Source organism: Triticum dicoccoides, chromosome 5B (assembly GCF_002162155.2).
Source record: "Triticum dicoccoides isolate Atlit2015 ecotype Zavitan chromosome 5B, WEW_v2.0, whole genome shotgun sequence".
Taxonomy (NCBI): Eukaryota; Viridiplantae; Streptophyta; class Magnoliopsida; order Poales; family Poaceae; genus Triticum; species Triticum dicoccoides.
This window is the reverse complement of record NC_041389.1, coordinates 464,668,222-464,681,125: the sequence shown is the minus strand read 5'-3', so window position 1 is coordinate 464,681,125 and position 12,904 is coordinate 464,668,222. Positions and strand designations below refer to the sequence as shown.

The 12,904-nt window shown below is 50.9% G+C and overlaps 2 protein-coding genes and 1 pseudogene across 2 annotated transcripts; 2 read left to right on the top strand and 1 right to left on the bottom strand.

Annotated features, from left to right (window-relative positions):
• Position 1: 1 nt before the first annotated feature.
• On the top strand, positions 2-1,352 carry LOC119309750 (the record flags this gene model as incomplete). The annotated part of the gene is made up of 1 exon (XM_037585677.1): positions 2-1,352. A coding segment is annotated over one exon (1,035 nt), but the record flags the coding sequence as incomplete, so codon positions are not given.
• Positions 1,353-2,587: 1,235 nt separating this feature from the next.
• LOC119310845 (neurofilament heavy polypeptide-like) lies at positions 2,588-5,656 on the top strand. The gene is made up of 3 exons (XM_037586469.1): positions 2,588-3,086; positions 3,248-3,599; positions 4,477-5,656. Exons 1-3 carry the CDS (start codon positions 2,716-2,718, stop codon positions 5,479-5,481), a joined length of 1,728 nt encoding a protein of 575 aa, XP_037442366.1. The 5' UTR covers positions 2,588-2,715; the 3' UTR covers positions 5,482-5,656.
• A 303-nt stretch (positions 5,657-5,959) lies between these two features.
• LOC119310846 lies at positions 5,960-11,398 on the bottom strand (annotated as a pseudogene).
• Positions 11,399-12,904: the final 1,506 nt, after the last annotated feature.

Genomic DNA, 12,904 nt, shown 5'->3' with positions numbered 1-12,904 from the left:
GCTGCGCGCCAAGGTGCCCATCGGCGTGCTCGGGCTGCCGTTCCTCTCCGGCGTCTCGGCCGGCGGCGATGCCGAGGACCTCCGCTTCGACCTCTCCACCGCCTTCCCCACCGGCCCGGGGCTCCGCCTCTCCTACCGCCCCAACGACCCGCTCCAGCCCTTCGCGCTCTCCATCCGCACGGGCCTCGGCGCGCTCGGCTCCCCCGTCCGCGCCCCCCTCGCGCTCTCCGCGGAGTTCAACCTCCTCTCCTCCAACCCGCCCGCCTTCTCGCTCCTCTTCAAGCCCCGGCTCGGCGACTTCTCCCTCGCCAACTCCGTCCGCTCCCCGCCCGTCCCCGACACCCCCGCGCTGCCGCCGCCCCACAAGCTGGCCGACCTCACCAACGGCGACGGCCACGACCATGAGGGCCACAAGGAGTTCTCCCTCAACGGGAACGGGTTCGCGGCGGACGTCACGGCCGCCGGGACCACCGGCGGAGGGGTGGGCATGCTGCTGTCCGGGATGCGCCTCACGACCAGGAGCATGCTGCCGCTGTGGAACAGGGCGAGCCTGAGGTTCCAGTGGGGGCTGCGTGTGCCACCAGAGCTGAAGGCCGCGCTCGCTGACGATGGATACGGGCGGAAGGCGGGGAGCTTGGCCGTCAGCAAGCTGCCGCTGCTCGTCATGAACAAGATCACAATTGAGCACACACCACGCCGGCATCCGAAGTCTGAAGAGGACAAGAAGGGGAAGAGCGCGCCTATAGCCCAGGGAGAGGAATTCTCATTGATGAAGAGGCAGCTGGAGGCCCTGAACGATGAGAGCATCATGCTGCGGCACACTGTGGAGGGCCTGCGCGCTGAGATCGGGGCCAGCCGAGCTATCTCAGTTCCCAGCAAGGGCGACGCTCGAAGGATGCCGGCAACGTCGCCACCTCTGCAAAATCCTTTCCCTGTGAAGCCTGATCTCCATGGAAATGGGAAGGAGCTGGTGGCCAGTGGACCGAATGATGCCAGCGAGGAGCTGAAGAAGGCACTCGAGGCCCGGAGGAAGTGAGGCATTACCGCGTTAGTGCTTGCTGACATTGCAAGCTCTGCAATTTTACATATATTTTGTGCTTAATAATATAGGTTGGTAGGCAGTTTGCATCATTGAGTGGAAGCAAACGACATTCTCATAAGGTGATTCAGTAATTTTCCATGTTTTCCATGTCGGTCGTCGCGTTAGGATATGTCATTATGTATAAACCTGCGTATTCGTCTTTGCAATTTCCTGTTAGTAGTAGAAGTTTCAACTTCTGTTGTTATGTTCAAAATTCTTCTGTTGGCCAGATGCTATTCTGGAGGCATTTTGGTAAGCCTGGTTGCTATGATTGCTTTGTGCAAGTGGAGGCATTTTGGTAATCTTGGTGTGGTATCTATGTGCAAGTGTGCCTAGTTGCAGTTAAAATCTGGGGCCAACTTTTGCATTTGCCCCAGAAAGTGCAGGAATCATGGACCCTGAAAGCGAGAACAGGGAAAATGAATGATCTGACTCCGCACATATTAAATTCCGTGAATAACCTTTTAATTACATAAGGAATGGTCCTCGGAGGGAGTAGAAGGTAGAATATGTAACAGTCTTCAATCAACACAGTAAGATGCTTCTTTGTGTGATGTTCAGTACAGTACTCATTACATACGTGCAGTATTTAAGGAGTCGATGCTCCTGTCGCCTTGGTCTGCTTGCTGGTAAAAATCTGAAGCTAACCTTTGCATCTGGCATCCAAAGAGTTCCTCCAGTAACGAAGGTTCCTCCTCCGTCCCGAAATTCTTGTCTTGAATTTGTCTAGATACGGATGTACCTAATACTAAAACGTGACTTCATACATCTGTATTTGGACAAATCTAAGACAAGAATTTTGGGACGGAGGGAGTACAAAATAGATGCAAATATTGGTCTGGCATGGGCGTCTAATTCAAAACCTTTTATTTTAGGAACAGTTGGTTTAAAACTTGGGTGTACCAGAACCCTGAACTCACTACTTGAAAAAAAAACTTCTTCACTCTTTCATCCAGAACAAAGATTGACGGTAGATACGCACTCGTAGATTCATTTGCAGTAAAAACAGGAGGTTGCATCCCAGTCAGGCCCCACCAGTCAGTCAGCGAACCAAAAAGACACCGCCCGCTTGCCAGATTCAAATCATTTCCATACTCCGGAAGTTTGCAGTGTGTACTCTGAGCATCAGGCGTTCCGACGGTCAGATACTTTGGATCTAGCCATGACGCTGAATTTTTAGACAGTTTAGCTCAGTGACGCGCCGCAACAGTTCAATTGTGTCTTGTAACCTTGCGCGCTTTCGCACGTCAGGCTAACGGTGGTGGCGTGGCCGATCAGTGATCAGGGGGGCAGTATGGGCATCACGCAGGAATTGGCCCGTGGTGGGCCCCGGTTTGAAAATGGCCCTCCCTCCCTCCACGGCTCCACCCACCTCTTTTCTATTTGCCCAAATGGCGAAAACACCCCTGTGGAACCAAGAAATTGCCTGCGCGCGCGGCTATGAACTCGTCCTTACGATAAAAATCAAATCGGAGGCGAGGGAGGGACGAGGAGGAAAAGGAAAAGGCTGACGTTCGACGGGAAAAAAATTGACGGAGGAGGGCGAGGGGGAGGGAACCTACCAGCCTGAGACGGCACCACCACTACAGGCGGAGAGAGCACGGCACGGCACGGGGAGGGCTGGGCTGGGGCGCATGGCGGGCGGATCAGACGGCCCCGACGTGCCGGCCGGCGGCGAGATCTGGGGCACGCTGGAGGAGCTGCTGCTGGCGTTCGCCGTGTGCCGGCACGGCACGGCCAGCTGGGACTCGGTGGCCACGGAGGTGCAGGCGCGCAGCCCGCTCGCCGCCCGCCCCGGCCTCACGCCCGGCAGCTGCCGCCTCCGCTTCCACCAGCTCCACCGACGCTTCTCCGCCGGCGGCGGGGCGGAGGAGGAGGAGCAGGAGGAGGGGGAGGTCGGCCCTGAGGCCGAGGCCTCCGCCGCCGACGGGTGGCTGGACGAGCTCCGGCGCCTCCGCGTCGCCGAGCTCCGGCGCGAGGTCGAGCGATGCGATCTCTCCATCGGGTAAAACGATTATAGTACTATATCCGAACCGATAAAACCACCGTTTGAATTGAAGGAAAACCATTCACCGCGCGCCTCGTGGCCCGTCCGATGGCGAATCCTGCGGCCGCCATTTTTGCAGAGCACGATGTTTATTTTTTGTTTTGTTTTACTTGTGACAGGACGTTGCAGAGCAAGGTGGAGCTGATGAAGGAGGAGCGGGAGCGGAGCCTGTCGAGCGGCGAGGGGAAGCCGGAGGGAGTGACCGGCGACGAGAACGTGTCGAGCGAGGAGCCCGGGCGGTCGTGCCGGGAGTCCAACTCCACAGATCTGAAGCGCCCCGGCGCCGCCAAGGCGGCGGAGGAGGCGGCCAAGGAGGAGCTGTCGGGCGAGTCCAAGGAGAGCGCCGTGAGCCTGCAGTGCCGGCGGCGGAAGGCGAGCGCCGAGGAGGAGGCCGACGAGCCGCTGGCCGCCCTGCTCGACAGGGTCGCGGCCAGGTTCGGCCCCGTGTTCGACCAGCTGCAGGAGAGCCAGGTAAAAATCTCCATCAGAGTTACCGCCCCCGCCCTGCCCTGCCCTGCCCTGCCCGTCCTGTCCGTTCTCTTCTCTTCTCTTCTCTTCACCGTCGGCCGCCATGTCAAAACTTGTGTTTACTATTACTAGGGGTAAAAACGAGGAGAGAACGTAGACGTACAGGGTGAAAACCAAAGAGCACGAAGCATGTCCGATAATGGGTCCCACCCTCGCGCGCTTAATCTAGGTGTCCGTCTCATGATACGGCCATACGGATATGGTTAGGCTGGCGCGCACGCACGCATGCACGCGGCATGATGGCCTGCGATTAGGAGCACTGACCGGCCGGCCGGCCCGATCTACGTGACCGGAGCAGTGCCAGCGCGTCATCGCGGTGCACGCACGCACGCCTCGGCGTCCCATGACGGACGGACCCCATGTGTGTTGCTGTGGTAGGTGGCTGCTGCAGTGCTGCGTATGGTCATGGACCATCGCTGGCCGAACGGGTTGGGTGATGATGCGGGAGAAATTCTTTGCCGTTGAAGCCATCGAGCGTCATTTCGTTCGAGCTCGTGTCTCCCGCGGAAGAGAGGAGAGAAAAGCAGCCGCTGCTTTCTGCGGGCTGGATGGATGGACGGATGATGATCCCATCCGGCGATTCGATTCCTTGTCGCACGGGCCAGTCGGGTGCCGCGTTGCGGTCACCACCACATGGGCGGCCGTCCCTGGGTGGGTGCACGCCGCCTCAACAGCAGTCGAGGACTCGAGATGCTGCGGAGATATTTTTTAAAATATTTTTATTGTGATTATTATTTATTTTTAATTATTGTGTTTTTAATTATTTTTCACTGTTTATTCACGTGACGGTGGGTCCGCTTTGGTCTGCTGTGCTGTGCAGGAGAGCGAGTCGTACCGGGGCACGATCAGGCGGCACGTGGACCTGGAGGCCATGCGCCGGAAGCTGGACGGCGCGGCGGGCTACGCCAGCAGCGCCGAGCTCTACCGCGACCTGCTGCTGCTCTGCGCCAACGCCGCCGTCTACCTCCCGCGCCACGCGCCCGACCACGCCGCCGCCGCCCTCAACGCCCTCCGCCTCGTCTCCGCGCAGGTCTCCGCCTCGCTCCGCGAGCCCTCGACTACTACGCAGCCGCCGACGAACGGCGCTAATCCTCCACCGGCGCCAGCGGTGGGGCCGGACTCGCGGAGGGCCGAGGCCGACATCGTCGGGCCGCTGATCCAGAAGGCTGCCAAGCCCCTCATCTTCTGCCGCAAGAGGAGCTCCATCGCCAAGGCTGCCGCGGCGGCGGCCGTCGCGAGGAAGGAGGAGGCTGTGGAGAAGCGTGACGTTGAGGAGGAGGCGGAGAGCGACGGCGAGAAGAAGGCCGCCCTGGCCGCGGCGGCCAAGGGCAAGGCGTGGGGTACGGGAACGAAGAAGACCCGGGGACCCGGCAAGAACTCCGCTCTGAGCCGCAAGAAGGCGGCGGCAGCTGCGGAGGAAGCGGCTGCGGCGGCGGCTGAGAAGAAGGAGAACGGGGACTCCGACGGTGCGGCCGCCGGTGGGCTGCCCAAGAAGCGGATCGCCGTGGACTTCCTGAAGCGGCTGAACCAGGGCAAGTCGTCGCCCCCGAAGAAGAGAGGGTCGCCGCTGACGAAGCGGAAGCGGTCGGCGCCGGCGCCGGAGGAGGAGGAGGAGGAGCAGCCCAAGGCCAGGAGGGGGCCAGGCAGGAAGAACACCGGCCGCGGTGGCTCCAAGGCAGGAGGCAAGGCTGCCGCGACGAAGAAAAGCGTCGGTCGGCCACAGAAACGGGGCGCTGCCCCGGCGACCCCGCCGCCGGCAAAGAGGGCCAAGGTCAACAGGTCGGAGAGGTCGTCGTCGTCGTCGAGGCGAGGAGGGAGGAAGTAGTTTCATTGGAGTAGCTTAGTGGATGTAGCCGGGGTAGAGATTTACGTACTAGTATTAGGAAGTGTGTGATAGCTTCAGCTGTGTGTATATCATGTAGTGTGCTTGCACTGTTAGGGCGTCCCACCTAGACACTCACCACTGAACTGACGACATGTTGTAATCGGACTGACAGATCGAATGCCGTCCCTCCCCCCCTCTCTCTCTCGCGTGCGTAGCGCAGAAGATGCGGGCGAAGTGACGGTGAACGGCGAGCTGCATGACATGCAGCCTGCATCCAGAGGCGACGCGGAGGTCAAACGATAGAGTGGAGGGTTCACGCGACGACATCTGAAATAAGCAAATGCAACGTTTTTTTCTTCTAGTCTACTGAAGAAACGTAGTTTGACGACGTCACGCTGCTCCGCGACACGCAAAGAGCAAGGCCGATCATCCAGTGGATCAAACACAAAATAAATCGTCTTAAAAACCGAAGAGTATACTTGAAAGTTCTACAAAACCTCGCACTCCCTTGTTTGTCCCCACTGATGTGAGGTGGTTCACCAAGCTCCTTATTTTTCAAGCGCGAATACAAAGGGCCGTCTGGGAGGTAACAATTCGGCTTTGCCACATACCGGCACGCCCGAATGGCTCACAGAAGCGACCTGATCCGGTCGCGCTCTGTCTGGACACTGTCCCGGGTGATCTCGGCGAGGCTCCGGCAGCCGCAGAGCGTCATGGCCAGCTCCAGCTCCCTGTTCAGCATCTCGATCACGTGCTTGGCCCCGGCCTCGCCCCGCGCCGCCAGCCCGTACATCACCGGCCTCCTCACCTGAAACCACACGCACACAACATTTGAATAATTCAAACCCTTCTCGGTTCTGCATGCATAATGCGTGCGTACGTAGGTACGTACCATGACTGCCCGGGCACCGAGCGCCAGCGCCTTGAGCACGTCGGTCCCGCCGGATTCCACCGTCCACCAGCACCGGCACCGCCCCCGCCACCGCCTTCACTACCTGCACACACACGGCACTGTGATGTCCTAGACTCTGAGAGATCGCAATATACAACGGGGAGTTGGAGAGAATTGGGTACTGGGAAGAGCAGGAGAGGAAGGAAGGGGTATGAGAGCAGAGGAGGTTTAGAATTCTTTCATTAGCCATAAGTTTACCACATTCGAACTGACATTATTATTAGGGGGGATTCGAACTGACATGCTGTTATAACAAGGCACCACGGGCCAAAACGGCTGGTCCACTCCCGCTCCAACATTTTTTTTTGGAACGGAGGCAGATGATTTGCCTCATCGATTAATTAAACAAATAAGAATTGCCAGTTAATTAATGAAAAATCAGGCGAAAACCGATACAAACTAATCACACGTTGACTACTCACAGAGCATGCAACTCCATAAACACATGATCAACCAGACAACCACCAACCCTACACTGCTACACCGCAAAGACACCCCGAACGAGAGTAACTCGGCTGAAGACGATGGGCACCACCAAATCCATAAAGACAAACCAGGCCATAAGGACAATCCAAGAGATGGATGATCATTCATCAAGCAGCTGCAGACGTCTTTTCTGTGCTATTTTTTTTAAATAATACATTTTTTAAATTAATTTTCATAAATATTACGCCATATTTTTTTAAAATAATACTCATGTGCCACATTGCCAATCATGTGTCTGATGATGTGGCCTTGAACCCGTCAGGGAAATACAAAGCGAAGTAAGATGTTTACCCACCCAAGTAGGTTCGTACATCGGTGACGTCGAACGTGGGGAGTCCATCCTGGGCATACATGGACACTAGACACTAGTGTGGAGTTAGGAAATTTGGTTGCAGTGGTGGTCGTGGGATGCCGCCCTCCTTAGATGGCGGCAAGAGGGAGAATGCATGCCCTTCATGGCATCGCGATTGTCACCTCCTAGCGCACCTGCCTAGCGACATAATGGATAAATTGGCTTCGATGTAAATATGATGGACCCATTCAACTTGCTCCCCAAATGTCTGATCTAGTTCATCCGGATGAGCAAATATCAAATCTATTTCGCCCTATTTCTCTCCTATCCCATCTAGTTTCTCCGGTTCATGCATCACCCTGGTCTTGAACGCTTCTATTCTCGAGAAAACTCAACACACTGCACGCTGGCCTTGGACGACCCGGGAGCAATTTCAGCTCGAAGTCAACCAACCCGATTCAGGATTTACGCCAGATCAAGCCCTAAGGCCTCCAACAACATTCCTAAAAATTTACTAGTATGGTCACAAGGATATGAAGCGCGCCACATTAACAATGGCTCTGGTACCAACTTGTGATGTGCTGGACTCTAAGCGATCACGGTACAATGGGGTCTTGGAGAGAATCGAGGATCATGAAAGGAGGAAGAACAACAGAGGAGGAGAGGATTCAATGTTCATTCATTCTTTTCGAAAAAATAAATAAATCAGATTTGTACGATCGTACCACGGGCCTCAACAGCTTACCCACTCCCATCCCAACATGGCCCATATAAATAATGACACCACTCTAAATCCAAAGCGTAATTTTAGGTTGCGTCGTCCTCTTGCGAGGCGCAATCCTTGTCAGCATTAGGAACGCCGCACTGACAGATGTGCCACCTTAAGAATGTCTTTTATGTATAGCAGTATGGGAAAGCTTTATTGCCCCTCTGACTCTTTGCATCGACTAATGCACACCCTTTTTAAGAATATATGACATAAAATCTACTCCCTCCGTTCCTAAATACTTGTCTTTCTAGGCATTTCAACAAATGGCTACATACGGAGCAAAATGAGTGAATCTACACTCTAAAATATGTCTACATACATCCGTATGTAGTAGTCATTTGAAATGTCTAGAAAGACAAGTATTTAGGAACGGAGGGAGTACTCGATTGTCCCTGCTGATCAAAATGGAAGAAGAGAAGACCGATGAGCACGCTTCAGTATACCTCTTCAAGCACGGATATGGTGGCAGGCGCATAGTCAAGCTGCCGACCGCCGTGGTTGGACACGATCACACCGGCTGCCCCAGCCTCCACTGCTTTCCTAGCTGTTTGTTCCGTTCAGTGTCACACAGAAATAAATGATGATTAACAAGTTGCAAGATTAACACAAATTTATCCTCCCAATTACAGTGAGGATGTTTTACAGTGGCCACGAACTTACCGTCCTCAGCCGTGAGGATGCCCTTCAGTAGAATCGGCAGGCTGGTTATGGATTTCAGCCACTCCACATCCTGCACAGAGGGTTAAAGGAGACAGAATGTCAGAATTCATCTGCCAATTTCCATTATGCTCCTGCAGGATTGGCTCCTTGTTTTCAGACATCAGTGCAGCAGCCTAGTACTGGAGCAGTTCAAGGTTACTGTCTCCCTATATATACATACAGGGTAGGACTACATGTTGTATGTTGTATCAGCATGTCCTACTACTGAGTGTGCCTAATTGTGCTTGAAAGTTGAAACTACAGTTGAATATACTTATGAATTACTGAAGCACACACTGCAGTATCTAAAACTTTAGTTTGCACATGGGTGCCAATTTTCAATACCTTCCATGATAAGGATGGATCCATCGTATCCCGCACGTATTTCACAAGCTGCGAGCCGTCTGTCTGCAAATTTGTGCTTGAGTCTTTCAGAAAGGAAAATGAGTTCATGCAGTATCTGAGTATCATAAACTATTTTTTTCCAGAACGAACAAATTATTATTTTCAAGTAAATATACTCTAGATAATTCTATCAAGCAGACATTGACTCACAGTATCAAGATTCTCTAATGAAATTAAACCTTCGAGGTTTGGCTTGGCAGGAGCAACCATCCTGCATGACCAATCACATCAGCAAACTGAACATAAGAAGTCTGCACCATGGTGATTGTTTAAGATCTTGAAATGCCACATAAATATCTTTTAGGTATAATTGTGTCTCATATTATTAAGAATCTAAGGTAGTACCAAAAGAACCACCATATTAAGGTAGAAATTCCCATATGGTCATTTTAGTGGGTTAGTATATATAGACTAAAAATAACATAATGTTGTAGAAAGAAATTTTAAAATATAACTTTACTTATTTCTAATATCACGTTCACGACGACCGAGCATAGGATTATCAACTGTCAAAACAATTGCCTTGAATCCATTACTCTCAGCTCGCCGTACCAATGTTGCTGAAACAGCTCTCTTCTTAAACTCCTATGATGTTTGTAAAAAATAAAATCAGAAATCACATCATCATGAAAGGAATTGTATATCTGGAGCTTGAAGTCTAGATGCCATACATATAACTGATAAAAACGAATCGCATCACAACTGGCGGCAACCTCCTCAATTCTGCAATTGGATGAGAAGGATAGCACCTGTGTTTGACAAAGAAAAAAAATGTATAATCCACGCCGGAAATAAAAGTTGGCCAAAAGATCCTGAATTATCAGATCACCAACCATTAGGCTATTGCATGACGCCGCAGCTTTTGCTGTAGCCACCTCCCCTGAAATAAGCATGGAGATGTAGGGATATTACCAGAGCTTAGATGCCACATTTTAACATTCTGAAATAACTTTAGAAATTTGGGACCTTCTGGGTTTGCTACTTTGTGTGACCCCGTTGGTGCAACAATTATGGGAGAGGGCATGTTATATCCCAACAAGCTTGTCGACATGTCTATGTTGCTGACATCTACAAGAACCCGAGGTCGTAACCTGCAGAATACACACCAAGAAAATCTTCAAGTTTAAACTCTTCAGGTCAATGAAGATTTTACCTACAAGATTCATGTCTATAGGAAAGTACAAAATTCTTCCATATGCTGCGATATTGTCCCTCAATGTGTGTTCATCCTCCGCTCCTCCGTTGATGTAATCATAGTGCATCTTTGACAGTGCTTTTTTGGCCAGTTCTTGATACTCACGAATGTTGACTGGTAGATTATTCTCCATTTCTGCTGGTACATATAATGGTTATTGGTCATCCAGCTGATGCAAATATCTACTTAACCATACATCGGCCCGGAATATAATTTTAACACATGACCAACTAAGCTGCATACTTTTCAGTGCTAGAACCCCATCATTACATCTTTTAAACATATACAGAGCTTCAATTGATGTCCCTATATTCCCCCTTGCAAAGATAAATCTCTCTTTATACTTCAGAAAGAGCTATGAAATACAGTAGTAACCGCCTTTTGGAGCTGCCCTTTTCCTTTTTAGTAGACAACCTACTGCTTATGTTCCCTGGTTTTTGAGCCAATTTGTTTTTCTTTCGAACATGAGGCGAATGCGTGTCGTTTCCCATTAGAAGTACACACACGCTGTTTTTGTTTATATGTATATGTATTTTTTTTTGCTGTACTGTGGTCGTGGATTCTTCTCCAGCATGGTTGTAGATGATGTAGTTGTAGCTGTAGCCTGTGCCAATGCAAATTGGGATGACTCCAGGATCTCAAACTACTCAAGTACAACGCCCCGTCACTGCATACAATGATGCGAGTCGGCTTATTTTTCAAAGGTACTACTCCTCTACCACATCCCCAAAATGGATAAACTGAGGTACGGCTTAGCACCAATTCATAGAGAAATTCGAGGCGCAGAAACCGCAAAACACATCTGAAAGTTCACTGGCAGAAATACAAAAATACGCAGCTATGTTCAGACCAGCGAGACCGGCGCTCTCTGGTGTATTACCTGTAGCGCTGGTAGCAGTGGCTACAACAAATTTGCACTAAGAGAAATCAAGACGCAAAGAGAGCCGGAGAAATACAGCAAACCGAGAGCGGAACGGCCGCATGAGACAGCCAACTGAAGGAGGGCGTGGAGCAGAAAGCAAGCAAGCAACATACCTCTAGAGATTGTTGGCTTAGGGGGAAATGGGCAGCAATGGAGATGCCTGGCGGTGGAGACCTTCCCGGCTTAGGTAGCGCCGTGGCAGGAGGAATCGACGACGGCGGCGGCTACTCTAGCTCTGCGTACTACAACGACGACGACAATTTTTTGGAGCCGGCGTTGTCCATGGAGTAGCGGGTGCGAATGGCACATATTTGGGTGGCGAACCCTAGCACTAGCCATTACTGGACGCATGGAATCGACAGTGTGTTGTAAGTTATCCTTTCCTCCTTCTCTGCTAACTGAAAATGGGGATTGGGTTAGGTTTACTTTCTTCCTTTTTCTGTTAACTCCAAATGGGGATTAGGGTTAGGCATCACTGTTCTTCCTTGCATGTCAACTCAAATTGTGGATTAGGCCTAACTGTTCATTCAAATTGTGGATTAGGGTTAAATGTTCATTCTCTTGTGTTCTGTTAAGACAAATTGTGGATTAGGCCTACGAATTACTTGAAATTGTCTTTGATTTGTAGTTTTTATGATGACATTTGGGAGGTTAGGATACATTTTGATGCTCAGGAAAAATTGGAGAGGAAGCTATGTAGTTTAGATGTAACATTTCTGAATTTAGTTGCACTGATGGAAACCCAAGGATTTGGTGTATATGATTCATTGTATTACATCGAGACTCCAGGCTTAGGAGAGCAAGGGCTAGCATTGGTAGAGAGTAATACTCAGTTAGAAATGATAAAGAGGCAGAGTAAGGAGACTCTAGTGCTTAATTTGTTAGTTAGGGCATGTCCACCACCTGTGAGTGAATTTCGGAGGCAAGAATTATCCCCAATTGTGTATCAAGAGCCTGTTGATTATGATTTCAGTGGACCTACTATTTTCGTTGTTGATCAGCAAGGTGTTATCTTTGAAAGCCAGTGTGGCGGCTCCAATGCAGCTCATGGTCCTGCTATTTGCACACAAGAAAGCGGGAATGTAAATGCCAAGTTGAAAGTTGTTGTGCAAGAAGAAGAAGAAGAAAAGGGATATGCTAGCAGTGATGCTTCTGACTCTGATTTTCAAGGTCAATATGGCAGTGACAATAACCCTTATTATGTGGTTGCTGCTGAAGACATGAAGATAGAAGAGGGAAAGAGACAGAGAGAGAAAGAACTAGAAGAGGAATAAACAGATGATGAAGAATCAGAAGAGGAAGTGCTACATTATGAGAGTGACATGGAGGTTGAGAAACTGTCTGAACTGGAGGAAGATGACAAATTTTGTTCAGTAGAAGAAGAAACTATAGTTGTACCTGCACAGAAGAAGCAAAAGTTGCCAGTTAGGACAGGACCAACAACAAGGCCACATTCTTGTGTATTATAAGAAGAGGAACCTGATTTTAAACCTTCACCAGATGAATAAGAGAAGGGTTTGCTGAAGGAGAGTGATGGTGATTGGTTTGAGCCACTGTCATTTGTCCTACCAAAGAAAAGGAAGGACGGAAAAAAAGAGGCCAGCTAGAAAATGGTACGATGAGAAAATGGAGCAACCACATCAGCAACTATGTCTGCACATGTGTTTCAGGGATCAACATCAATTCAAAGATGCTTTGTTGAA

Coding starts and splice junctions, on each gene's coding strand:
- LOC119310845 (XM_037586469.1), top strand. CDS start 2,716: ATGGCGGGCGGATCAGACGGCCCCGACGTGCCGGCCGGCGGCGAGATC. Junction 3,087..3,247: donor CGATGCGATCTCTCCATCGG/GTAAAACGATTA, acceptor TACTTGTGACAG/GACGTTGCAGAGCAAGGTGG. Junction 3,600..4,476: donor ACCAGCTGCAGGAGAGCCAG/GTAAAAATCTCC, acceptor TGTGCTGTGCAG/GAGAGCGAGTCGTACCGGGG.